The 13367-nt window shown below is 45.7% G+C and overlaps 1 protein-coding gene across 2 annotated transcripts in view; it reads left to right on the forward strand.

Moving 5' to 3' along the window:
• Positions 1-12967, forward strand: part of Vps53 (vacuolar protein sorting 53) — a 29946-nt gene extending 16979 nt beyond the window's left edge. Inside the window, exons 14-21 of one of the 2 annotated variants that reach the window (XM_077653272.1) lie at positions 3099-3261; positions 3434-3516; positions 4293-4371; positions 5374-5522; positions 5960-6029; positions 6716-6801; positions 9367-9523; positions 12353-12967. In XM_077653272.1, the coding sequence (XP_077509398.1) occupies positions 3099-3261; positions 3434-3516; positions 4293-4371; positions 5374-5522; positions 5960-6029; positions 6716-6801; positions 9367-9523; positions 12353-12556 (991 nt within the window). In that variant the 3' untranslated portion in view covers positions 12557-12967. The remainder of the gene's footprint in view (positions 1-3098; positions 3262-3433; positions 3517-4292; positions 4372-5373; positions 5523-5959; positions 6030-6715; positions 6802-9366; positions 9524-12352) is intronic. The other variant, XM_077653271.1, reaches the window with a different exon arrangement.
• Positions 12968-13367: the final 400 nt, after the last annotated feature.

The following is a 13367-nucleotide window of genomic DNA, read 5'->3' on the forward strand; positions in this document are numbered from 1 at the left end:
CATGCGTTGGTGTGGACAATGTTGTGGCAGAAACACGGCACTAGAGCAATAGGCGTTGGCATTGACAACATTGCAGCACAAACATGGCACTGCAGCATAGGCTGCTGGCATATACATTGGGTAAATTAGCATTGAGAATGAAAAAGTTGAAGGCTCATATAACTGGCTTCCTGGGTCAGTGGAAACCTCAGTTGTGCTTTAGGTATGTGGCAAACATCTGTACTTTTGCACAATATTTCTTGCTTAGCAATGATAAACCACAAGCAATTTTTTGTAAATAACGTTGGTTAAAAGGCAGATATTGGCGATCACTAAGCTTCTAAACTGCTCATAATGCTTCCTTAATATTGTCACGTGGTGGTGACGGCAGTCGAAGCAGCGATGAAGACGGACGAAAGGATCTTCTAAAAGAACTGTTTATTGGGCTGACTTGCACCCAAAATGGACTGAATAACGCGGCGGCGGCGAAGCGACAAGCGTGCTCGGCGGTCGTCGAACAGAATGCCCGCCGCTGTCGGCCGTGCTCAATTTAAAGCTGATAGCGAACATTCGAGATAAAGGGCGCAAAGTTACTAGAACATTCCGGAACAACGTAGAATCAGCTTTGCCTGGCTGCGATCAATCGAGATAAATCTAGTCGCGTCTTGCGTCGCAAACAAAGCGATAAAGTGGTGTCGCGGCAGATTTGAAAAACGAACAAACACTGCAAATATTCGCGGCATTACTCCCCTCTCAAAGAAGCATCGACCCGATGCATTAAAACAAATAATGCGACTAGTAAGAGAAAAAACGTATCTTGCGAAAATAGAGCATGGAAATGCAGTGGCCTTTAGCGCGCATAATACGGCTTCAGACGGACTACATGGACAACTTCTGGTCGTACGCGGCGTCGCTGGGATGCAGTCATTGCGTCAGGAATGACTTCATAATCCAGTTCACCCAGCCGACGAAGAACCTTGTACGGGCCGAAATAGCGGCGCAAAAGCTTTTCACTCAATCCACGGCGGCGAATGGGCGTCCACACCCAGACTTGGTCTCCTGGCTTGTATTCCGCGTTGCGTCTTCGTAGGTTGTAGCGTCTGGCGTCGGACCGCTGCTGATCTTTGATCCGTAATCGGGCAAGCCTTCGAGCTTCTTCTGCGCGTTGAAGGTAGGCGGCAACGTCGACGTTCTCTTCTTCTGTAACGTTGGGCAGCATGACGTCTAGCGTGGTCGTGGCCTCCCTACCATGGACGAGCCTAAAAGGCGTCATCTGGGTGGTCTCCTGCACTGCGGTGTTGTAGGCGAAGACGACGTAAGGCAGGATGACATCCCAGGTTTTATGTTCGGCATCGAGTTCAAGGTGATGCCATTTGGTCTCTGTTCCGCACCAGCGACGTTTCAGCGAGTAATGGATACAGTGCTGGCAGGCCTGAAGTGGAAAATTTGTCTGGTATATTTAGATGACGTCGTTGTCTTCGCCTCGAACTTTGAAGAGCACCTCAAAAGACTTCGAACAGTACTAGACGCAATCAAGTCGTCTGGCCTAACCTTGAAAGCAGAGAAATGCCACTTTGCCTACGAAGAGCTGCTCTTTCTAGGCCACATCGTTAGCAAGGAAGGAGTACGCCCAGACCCGCAGAAAACAGCTGCTATTGAACAGTTTCAACCGCCAGCCGATAAGAAAGCAGTGCGCAGATTTCTCGGACTATGCGCATATTACCGACGATTTGTGAAAAACTTTTCGCGCATCGCCGAGCCCCTGACCCAACTGACGAAGGCAGACGTGCCGTTTAAATGGGAAGCGCCGCAAGCAGAAGCCTTCAAGGAACTTCAGCGTCGTTTACAGTCCCCACCGATCCTTGCACATTTTGATGAAAACGCCGATACTGAAGTTCATACCGACGCAAGCAGCGTGGGACTAGGCGCCGTTCTCGTTCAAAAAAGTGACGGACTGGAGAAGGTCATCGCATACGCTAGCCGTTCCCTTTCTAAGGCCGAGGCTAACTATTCGACCACTGAGAAGGAGTGCCTTGCCATCATCTGGGCTACGTCGAAATTCCGCCCCTACCTCTACGGACGGCCGTTCAAAGTGGTCAGCGACCACCACGCGCTCTGCTGGCTTGCCAATTTGAAGGATCCCTCTGGCCGACTCGCTCGATGGAGTCTGCGTCTCCAGGAGTTTGACGTCACCGTCGTTTACAAGTCCGGACGCAAGCACACTGACGCCGATTGCCTCTCACGAGCCCCTGTAGATGCACCGGCGCTGGACGACGATGAGGACGCCTTCCTGGGACCCATCAGCGCAAGCTCTTTTGCTCAGCAGCAACGCTCGGACCCCAACCTAAAAGGCCTCATCGAGTACCTGGAAGGCAAGGTTTCTTCACCCCCCGCTTCATTCAAGCGAGGACTGTCTTCTTTCTGTGTGCAGAATGAGGTCCTTGTGAAGAAGAACTTTACAACGAACAAACACTGCAAATATTCGCGGCAATATAACAGAAAGATGAAGCTGTAGCCCGATTGTGTGTAAATGAAATTGTTTGAGGTCGTACATTTTTTCCTCCTTTAATATAGTTTGCCCATATAAGCATTTTTGCGTTTTACAGCTTTTGGAGTCTTTGTCTTACCATTTGGTTGCAAATGTCACTTGACAGGAATATCCTGCTCTATCTAGGAGGTGTTGGGATGTACAGTTTTAAATTGTTCCGGACCTAAAAGTGTTTTTGAGTCTTTAAATAGGAGTTAGCTATATCTATCTGGTCAGTCCGGTAACTTGAGGTATCACGCTACCATGCAAGATGTTTTCAGAAGCAGCAGAATTTCTATTTGGTCACTTTTCAGCTTCACTGTTGTGTTAACCTTTTGTAATGCCCACGTCAGCATGGCGAATGGTGGAAATTAATGATGCCGACATGCTCAGCAGAGTGCCACGGCATCATAAGTAGAAGTCATCAAAGCAGTCTGGTTATTACAGACATTCACCCTATAGCCTTGTGATGCTTGCATGATCAAAAGGCTGTGCGAATGAGCATATGGTTTTTCTGTTGCATTTCACCTCTCGTTTCCTAGCTGCCGAAATTCCTTATTTGCGTTTTCTTTTTAACGTCTCATCATTGCAGGACTGGCAGCAGTAGTGGCAGTGCTATGACAGCAGCTGGGCTGATCCAGAATTTCCAGAGCCTACTGAAAGAAGGCGAGAGTCCACGGCTGACGCCTCCCGAGCTGTGTCGCATCTGTGGAATCCTCAGCACGGCCGAGTACTGCCTCGAGACAACTCAGCAGGTAGAGACTAAGCAGTGCCCCCATACGTTTTCTCTCTCCATGCATTCACAGCATTTTTCTTCCCACAGCAGTGCCACAGAGTTGTGTTCCTACAGTGGCAAACCAGCCCAAAGTGGCATTAGTCAGGTTGTTTGGTGTGACCAGAATCTGTTACCTCCTGTCTTTTGCACAGCTTGAAGGGAAGCTGAAGGAAAAAATTGAACCGAGCTTGGCGCCCAAGATTGACCTGAGTGCGGAGCAAGACATGTTTAACGGGTGAGTTGCCAGGTGGCTCGAGCTGCCTATTGTTTTTTGTTTTGCAGTGATCGTGCATGAGGAACTTTTTTTGGGATAACCGGCATTGGCACAGTAGTAGTACATCATAACCGCACGCTTGCGCACTCTCCTGGTGGCTAAAGGGAGCGGTATGAAAGTGGATGAATCGTCTCGGTTTGTGTCATTCAGGGTAGCGAGCGCACCTACGAGTGGCGGCGGCCGTGCGGCACTACAGGTACTATTGCTGTTGGCCAGGTTTTGGCCGGGGAAGGGCAGGGAGTCTCGTTTGAGCTTGTTAGTTACGCTGAAAGTTGAATTTGTAGTTTACTGCTTTTTACCTTAGCTTTATGTTTTTTAACACTCTTTGTGTAATCCACATTTTCATCAAACATACTGAATTGTCGCACTGTTTACACTGCAGCAGATACCGTGCTGTGACGCTCCGCTGTGTGAACGAAAGAAAAAAAATTATCCAGGAGAGCAAACACAGCGAATGCTTACACAAGCAAGATCAGTAACATAACTAGAATGGTGCTCAAGTCCAGTCTAGCATGTCACTGACAAGTGAACCTAAATGTGACAAAAAAAAATTATGACATAAACAACCGTTGTTGTGAAGATTTCCTTGAATCCAGCAGTTATTTTTTTTACTTCAGAGAATCAGTATCCAGTCATAAGTCCCCTGGAACAAAAAAATATGCAGCTCTTGCTGACACGTGTATAGTGTGGTGCCTTGCCTGATAGTCTGGTGCTGGCTCTTTCGTCACGCCGTGTAGGGTCATCAACAACTGTATTCAACTGCTGGTTCACGACTTGGAGGCTGCTTGCGAACCAGCCCTGTCAACCATCACCAAGGTTAGTTGTGCTGTTCTGATGAAGAGTCTGCATGTGTCATATGAGGTGCTAAACAGGAGACTTGACTGTAATTCACTGCTATCTGGCTCTTGTGTACGTTCATTGATTAGAAGATTTTGAGATCACTCAGAGATTTACTCAACTCTAGGAATGGCATCTGTTGTCTGAGCTTGCACGATTGCAATTTAAAGTAAAAGTTTTTTCAATTTACCATTAAGGCACAACACCCTTTCCCCATTCATGGGAGATTTAGTGGGATTAGTGAAGACTGTTTGCTGATTTCGCCTCTGTATGGTCTCAAAGACTGTGACCTTTGAAGCTGAAGTTTGCTGCTAGCATGCCTATGTGCTCTGTTGTAATGTCTGCCTCTAGTTGCTTGGCGAGGCAAAGTAGGCTTCCAGCTCAGCCAGCACGTCCTTATATTCCTTCAGAAGAAAATAAAACTGAGGATTTCTCGCCCTACATGCAAATAATTTTCCGGTGTCAGATGGGTTAACATGTTTTGACATCATGTTCGTAAAAGTATTTGTGTGTGTGTGTGTATGCAAATACTCTGCTTGTATACGTCAGACATAACAGAGCTTATTTTGCACTGCTGGATGGGACTTCTGCAGGAATACATGCTGAGCATTTCCTCTTCTGATAACCGCCTCGCAGAACCCAGCTCGAGTGCCCAAGTGTTGTTGCACCTTTCATCACCTGTGGGCCAATCATGTGACATTTTGGGGCTTTGGACTATGACCACCCTTTCTGCTACAACTGAAGTCCCTGTAACTGGCTTTGAAGGAGGCTAACTGGTGTTTTATAGCAGACATTAGATAAGTGACAAACTGAACCGAAAGTTCGCTGCCTTATGTCTCCTGTCTGCTTTCATTCTTGTCTAAGTTATCAAGCTGTATACTTTCATACTTTTTCCAAGCATTCCTTTTCTCTTTGGAGGTCTGTAAAGGATAGGGAACCTGTGCACGTGATCTAATCCCCTGTGCACCTGTTGTCGCACAGACCAACTGGTCCCTGGTGAAGGCAGTGGGCGATCAGAGTAGCTATGTGACGGCCATCACATCCCACCTCCGCCAGACCCTGCCTCTTATACGGGACAACCTGGCCAACTCGCGCCGCTACTTCACCCAATTCTGCGTGCACTTTGTCAGGTGAGCAGGCTCCTTTTCTTGCACGTGTGCATTGGATTGCCTTGGGCTTTGCTTGAAATTGTGGGTCGAATACACAGTTGTACGAGAAAAAGTGTTTACATTCGTTTAGCAGAAGATCTACAAACCTGCACAAAAACTGTGCACACACATGTAGTGTAAGATCGCTGATGAAGGTGGCTATAAATGGTTTTGCTGCCTGGGATTTCTGCAACTACTTGTTCTTGGCCTTCATGTACACAATGAAGAAAATTGACCGATAATACCATATATTGCTATATATAAGTCGATCCCCCAACTCAGAGCCCTCATTGATTAAAAAAAATGTTGACTTCGAATACAAGTTTGAAATAAGCTGTCTCCAAATTACACCAAAAAGTTGTTCTTAAGATTGCAATATACTTGAAAGATTCATGTTGGTTACTTTCATTTTGGTGCAGTTCATTCATACCGAGGCTGATCAGCCAGTTGTTCAAGTGCAAGTCAATGAGCCCCATCGGTGCTGAACAGGTGAGTTGTGCAGAAGTCAGAAAGTGTGGTGTAAGTAGAGGAGGGTGGACACCCCCACTGTGTTAACTAGTGGACTCACAAACACTTGCAGAGTTGAATGCTGTAGGGCTTATTAACTAGGGTGGACATTTTGAGTCTTGAATGAACAGGGAGCAGTGGCATTTTGCCAAAGACCACTGCTCTGTGCATTATGTGGAGCCCAGAGGTTCAAGAAAGCGGCAGCATATGCGCCCCAGTGATGCTGCCAAGCTCCTCTTTTGTCTTCGGTGCTGTGCTGGCTCGCTGTTGTTGGCCACTGTTGACTGTTGTCAGCTGACATTGCAGTCAGGATGCATGAACATTGGTTACAAGAAGCACTGGCACTGCAGACTTGTTGCACTACAAAAACAAAGAACTGCTGACATTGTGGGCCCCAACAGAGGCTTGTAACTTACCAAGGGTCTGCAGAAAGTTAGTTTTGTTCATATTGTAAGTAAACAAAAAAAAAGAGCGGTAGCCAGCGATGTCCAATTTTTTCCCGCGTGTCCCGGCTCGTGCATTTCTTTCTCAGTCCTGTAAAACTTAACAGCTGGGTTCTGCTGTATTTCAACTAATCATGATTTAAGGTCTTGACTGGATTGAGAACTACAGCACCAGGAACTATAAATGCTACTAGTCTAACCTTTTATGTTTCGGTCACATTGCAGCTCTTGCTGGACACCCACAGCCTTAAGATGGTGCTGCTAGACCTTCCATTGCTGGAATCACAAGTGGCCAGGAAAGCTCCAGCAAGGTACTACTGTGGGACATTGCTCAATTAAACATGCTAGCAGCAAGCAGACACAAGGGTCAGAAAAAAAAAAAGAAGGTTGATGAATCTAAGGTCTACTTTAATGCATTGTCGACAAAGATGTAACTGTGCAGTGAGTGGCGTGTCATCAGAAGTGCCAATTACGCATTCCATCATTGTAATGGTGCTTTCACGAACCCTTGTATCAACTTGGAACGTCTTGCCACTCGAGAAAAGGATGTCGAATAGCACTGTCGGGCTTGGGTACACTCACAAGTTACACTCCAGATGCAGACGTGATTGGAGTTGCAGTTTTAAAGGGAAAAGTGAGCTGTTTGGTTGTTTATGTTTACCGGCTAAAAAGTGAGCCTAATTGGTTGATTGGACTTCTGTCAGCAACTGGTGAGAAAGAACAGAGCATGCAACTGTCCTGTTGCTCTCCAAGTTACTTGTTCCATCTTTATCCGCCAGATAAGCTTGGCTTGTTCAGGACAGTGGTTTTCTTGCAACTACACCTACCATTTCCCCACCCAATGCCCATGCAGTGCATTTATGGGTTTTTAGAGTAAATGAAAAATAAATTATAACGTACTGGCACCAACTGTTTTACTTAAAAAATATTAGGGGTGTGCGAATATTGAAATTCTCGAATACGAATCGAATATCTGGTCAGCACAAAAAATAAATTCAGGAAAGGTAAACAAGCAAACGTTGTTGCTCATATTTTTTTCAAAATAGTGTATGGCCTTTGCAACTGAAATAAACAAAACTAGACTGCCTGAGCACCGTATAAAAAAAAACATGATGTGCACAGAAATGTGTACTACTTAATTGAACTGCATAACAGTATCCAACCTGTAATGCAGTCATGCAAAATGAAATCCATAACATGACAAGACTGGAAACAAAATAACATGATGGCTGGCTAGTAAAACCTCATTAATTCGGAGTTCATAGAACCGACAGAAATGCCCGGGTTATTTGAAGGTCGATTTATAAAATGCCCCGCGGCCCCGAAAAAAAAAAAAAACTGCCGAAAATGCGGTAGTCTTATGAGGCGGCTCTATCGTGCAAACACAAGTAAGCACATGACGAGCACATAGCTTCGGCGTGCTAGAAGACATCGCGAACGTAAGCGAGATAGGAATGCACATTGACGTCGGAATGGCGAGACTGCTTCTAAAAGGGGAAAAAAAAAAAATGGCCAGCGATGTGTCAGCGTCTGAAAGTGACACAGAGCTGAGATTGGACTACTGGCGAATGCGCGGGCCGACAGTTGCCATTGCAACGTACAAGTGGCCAAATTCAGAAACCAAAACTATGCTGCCAGGTTATTTTTTTGACCTAGTGACAGGGGCTCTCCGAACATTGTTACGCCTGCCGTTAGTCCCACTTAAGAAATGCATGGGTTACCGTGCACCATGCAATACGCGGGATTTTTGCAGGATCGCTTGCCCGATTGTGACACCTCGACTCGCCCCTTCGGGAGCCTCACGCGGAATTCCGCAAGTAGGCTTTCCCGCATAGCGTAGTTGACCAAAACAAGATGGCGGTGGTCACGCTCGGGGAGTTAAGGTGACAGAACGAATGCCATGGATGTGGGCATTAATTAGATAACATATTACGGAAGGATAAAACAATTAACGCGCTTTCGCGTTGCAATTGTTAGAAGCGGGTCGCCCCCATCTTGTTCGCAGCACGTGTGGTATGTGGGAAAGCCCACTTGCGGAATTGCGCACAAGGTCAAGCCTAGCGGCATCGGAATGCGATCGGTCCACGCGATAAACGATGAAAAGGGCCTTTGTATTGTTTTCCTGGAACTTAAAACTCTATCTTCAGATAATTTGCCCAGAGAGTGCGGTTTTGCCGCAATCGAATTTACAAAAGTCTGCGCGGTATACGATTGCTGCCGAGCATTTGGGAATTTTCGAATATTCGGAAATTCTCAAATACGAATATGAACCGAATATCAAACATGTTCGATTCGTGTTTGAAATTTCGAATATTCGCACACCCCTAAAAAATATGTAAAAATGGACAGTGAAATGCAATCTCAGCATGATGTTCAAATAAGTGAACAAAGTGCACTTCACAAATTTTTTCGAGTTGCTTAAAGAATTGTGGCAGTCTGCCTGTAGCCAGAACTTCAGCTGACGCAAGTAGCTGGAAGCCTTTGGTTTCTTGTGTGCCTTTGTTGTGACCACTCAATCTGTCGACATGCAATATTCAGTATTATTCTTGTAATGGAAGCCAACAGTCTCCAAAACCTTAGAAGCATAGGGGTTGGTTTTTTTAAATTTGTGGTGTTCATAAATGGGAGATTATTAAGGCGATTTTTTTTATTGATTATAAAGCAGAAGAAGAAACAACCACATGCCGCCGGTGGAATCCGAACACACGACCTTGTGGTATTAGTTATATATAATGCTTCTAATAGGGGAGTAAATTACTCATTGGCATCCACCCTTGGATGTCGATGGGTAATTTGTTCCCGTATTACAAATTTAGTCCACCTTGGATGTTTCCCCTAAACATTTGACCATATGTTTCTGTTGCAACGCGCAACAGCTACACCAAGATTGTGGTCAAGGGCATGACCAAGGCCGAGATGCTGCTGAAGATGGTGCTGGCACCTCATGAGCCAGCTGAGAGCTTTGTGGAACACTACACCAAGCTGCTGCCAGAGTCTGATGCCCAGGAGTTCCAGAAGGTGTTAGACATGAAGGTGCGTTTCTCTTCCCTTTGGACCTCCCACCCCCCTTTCAAAGCTAATTATAAGGGGCACCACTGTACTACACGCTTCTCATGTAAAATGGAAAGAAGGCTGAAAGACGTTAATTTCCCTTGTAAATTAGATGGAGCAGTTGTGGAAAGACGGCTCCCGTGTTTAATGTACCGTATTTGCACGAATATAACGCTTTTTCTTCATCTCAGTTCATCGGTTTCAGAACGCGCCTCGCGTTGTATTCGTAATCAAGGCGCGAATGTAATGCGATTTCTTTTTCTCTCGCTGGTGAAGTTAACAGTTAACTACAGCGACTTTCACCACACGACTTGAGGGTTGCTAGGAGAAGCCAACTTCTCGATGACCTTGGGGTCGTGCAGCGTGCACGGGGAAAGTCGACACCACCGGAAAGTATAGGGTTGGCCATGGACGCGGAAAGAAGGCAGAACAAGCCGTTGAGATAGAGAAGGCACTGCACGAGTTTAGTGGAGACTCGGGAAAGGAGAAAATCGGCACACGGGCGCTGCACGCAACACGAAGCGGGCGCCGCTACTGCGTGCGTTAACGGTTCGCAGGCTTTGCTGCGCATGATGGTGTCGCACGCATTTCTTAAGTGTTGCCTTTCAAATAGCACCTACGTATGCGTTGTTTCCGAATTTTTGCATGTCGTCTTCGTTTCTTTTTATGAGCCCTTGGTGCCTTGAGCTGTAACTGCCTTGAACAAACAGGGCGATTTTTTTTAACCTTTACATAATTTTATTTTAAATACTGTGAGAGATGCTTCCGTGTGCTCCCTGGAGCTGGGTTATGCAGCGAGGCGGACATTTTGTACCTCATGTGGATCAATAATTACACGATGAATTAACACGAAAACTTTTTTACATTTTATTTTAGGAGGCAAGGTTAGATTGTGAAATTGATAGCCGCCAGCATCGAAGGTGAGCTGCGATTTTAATTTTTCTTTAAATTAGCAATGTGGTTCGAAATATTCGTCAAAAAAAGCGCATTTGAAAGCGTTGAGTTGGCTTTCCCGCATTACGTAATTATGCACATGACGTTAGGCACTGCAGTATCGCCATCGAAATCAAGTTAACTTCTTCTACATCATCAAATACACCAACTGCGCCTGTACTTGATGATTAATAAGTGCGAGAGACGCCACTTTAAAAATATGTAATGTGGGGAAGCCAACTTAGCGTGCTTTCAAATGCATATTTTTAAGTTCGATATTTCGAAGCACATTGACGATTAAGAAATTTTAAAGACGCAGCTCACCATCGATATTGACGGCCATCAATTTCGCATTATAACCTTGCCCCCAAAATCAAAAATAAGAGTAAAGTTTATTTGTTAGTTTAGCTAAAAATAGTTTATTTATTTATCCATATGAGGCACATAATTTCCACCTTGCTGTGCAATCCAGCTCAGAAGACTGTACCGACGTATCTCTGTTTTTAAAATAAAAATTGTAAAGGTTTTAAAGAATCATCTTGTATATATATTTTCTTTTTCCTGAGTTAACACCCCCCTTGAGTTATATTCGTGGTTGCACTATATATACATGGTATGCAGGTGATACTTTACTATCTGCTGATAACCAGAATGATTTCCAGCCCCTTGCGACTATCAGTGGAGGCAAGGGAGATGCTTTAGACTTTACTTTTAGCGCAGATAAATCAGGTTTGATTGGACGTTTTTGGCATACCGGAGACGTACTAGCAAAGAAGTATACCGATTTATCGGCCGTCGCCTGCGCGCCCGCAGTGGCCGCACCTGGCCCCACCTATGTCACTGCGCTTGCGCAGGAGGCGTCCAGTAAACCGGTATATGTCTCCGCTAATACGTTTCCGGTATGCTAAAAACGTATAATACCACTGATCAGGCTGTCACAGTACAAGGCCGTCAGACAGACTCCAAGTATCTTGAGATGTGGATAAGCAAAGGCGAGATTAGACATCACTGAAAAGTATGAATAGACGACCAGGGCAAAAGGGAAGGGTGAGGTTAGATTCATTCATCACAGAGGCGGCATCGGCACTGAAGTGTCAAAAATGTCGTATTTACTCACGTAGTCTGCAGACTTCTTTGCGTTAAATTAGGACTTCAGAAAGGGGGTGCGCAAATTACGCGGAGATTTTGCAAACATGCTCTAAAAAAATAAAAAGGTCGTAACGGGCAATATTTACCTTGTGTTCCCGCCTGTACACCCCCTCACCCCAAGTCGCACCCCTCACTGGGCAGAAAAAAATTTGACTCAATATATAAGACGCATACCCTGTCCCGCCCTGCCCTGTGCTATGTAATTCCCGGGTAGGCATGACTGCGCGTGCGCAGCTCAAAGCAATAAATGCGCGACGATACAATCACAGACCGAGCAGCCAAAAGCAAATGGAGATAACAGGCGATAAACCGCACCCTTGCATGCGGACCAGCTGACTAGCAGTAAACCAAACTGCAAAAGGTTCGGTAGTTTCGGATTCCAGCGCACGCCGGTGGTTACCGGAAGTTGCTATTGCAACTGTTCGTTATTTCATCTGGGAAGGCGACCACCAGCGCCTGCGAGCCGGGTAAACGGCACGCTGTTCTTCCCCTCGCCACTCACACCTTTCGTCGCCGCACACGGCGACTTGGCAGCACAGATTTTCCCAAGCCTGCATTGCGCGCATCTGCGTGCATCTGCGTGCATGCTGGTGGTATGGCACACCAGGGAGCATAAAACATTTTAATTTTTTTTAAAACCCGTGTGACGAGTAAATACGGTAGTAGTTCCCTTGTTGCGGCTGATTTGTGGTGACCTTGCAGGTTACTGTTCCTCTTCTCTCCATGCAGGGCCTAAAACGGAGTGAGCAGAATGTGCTGACAGAGGTGTTTCGTACCCGTATCCCCACCGCTGCATCGACATCGACAGCACCTTCGGAAGGAGGCACTGCAGCACAGCTGCTGTCTGCGCTTGCCATTGTGACAACAACCTCGCCAGAACACGAGTCGAGCCGCATTCGGCGCTTTGAGAAACTCATCAAGAAGAGGCTTTAGCAGCAAGCCATTTAAGACATCATTACGGAAGAACTCTTTCTATTGTGCTTTTGTGTCGGGGGGGGGGGGGGGGGGGGGAAGAGGACTACAGAGGTGCTTATTTTGCTCGTTACTTACATCTCGGTGAGAGGGAGAGAGCGCTTTCTGCTGGATGCCAGTGTAGTATTACTTTCACTGTACATATGTAACATGATGACTATAAACATGTAAATGAGCAACTGTGTTATGATGTATCAAGTTGGTTCTGCCATCATTAAGTACAACATTGCTTTAGTAATCCCAGTGCACACTTGTGGCGGCAGTGGGATTACCAAATGACGTGCGACTGATCGCTATGCTCGCAAGCATTGAGCACCTGTGGTACAGGAAATGCTATACGAACAGCTCAAAATACATTTATGCGTACCAGGCTATGCATTTTTTGTCACAAGGTTTGCGAGGTTTCAGTTACACATTCTGCATTTATGTTTTGACACTGAATGTCGAACAGGGTGGTAGCAGCTTAAGTAAAGCTTCTTCCTCTGACAGCACTGATGATGGCACAGACGAAAAAATATCTTGATTTTATCCATGTGAGGACTGTGTTATTGAAAGTTCTCTCGACGAGGCATCGATGTCTTTCAACACCATTATATACCTTAGAAAGGAGCTCTGTTTCTTCAGGTTGCAAGTTTAAAGGAAAAAAACTATGTCCAAAAAACAAAGGCTATTTTTTAAACATTCACGCTAAGAATTCACATAAACCATTCCATAAGTGTGTGTTCACAAACAAAATGAGTAGTTTTTGATTATAAAAGTAAACAGCTCTCAG

Source organism: Amblyomma americanum, chromosome 2 (genome assembly GCF_052857255.1).
Source record: "Amblyomma americanum isolate KBUSLIRL-KWMA chromosome 2, ASM5285725v1, whole genome shotgun sequence".
NCBI classification, from domain to species: domain Eukaryota; kingdom Metazoa; phylum Arthropoda; class Arachnida; order Ixodida; family Ixodidae; genus Amblyomma; species Amblyomma americanum.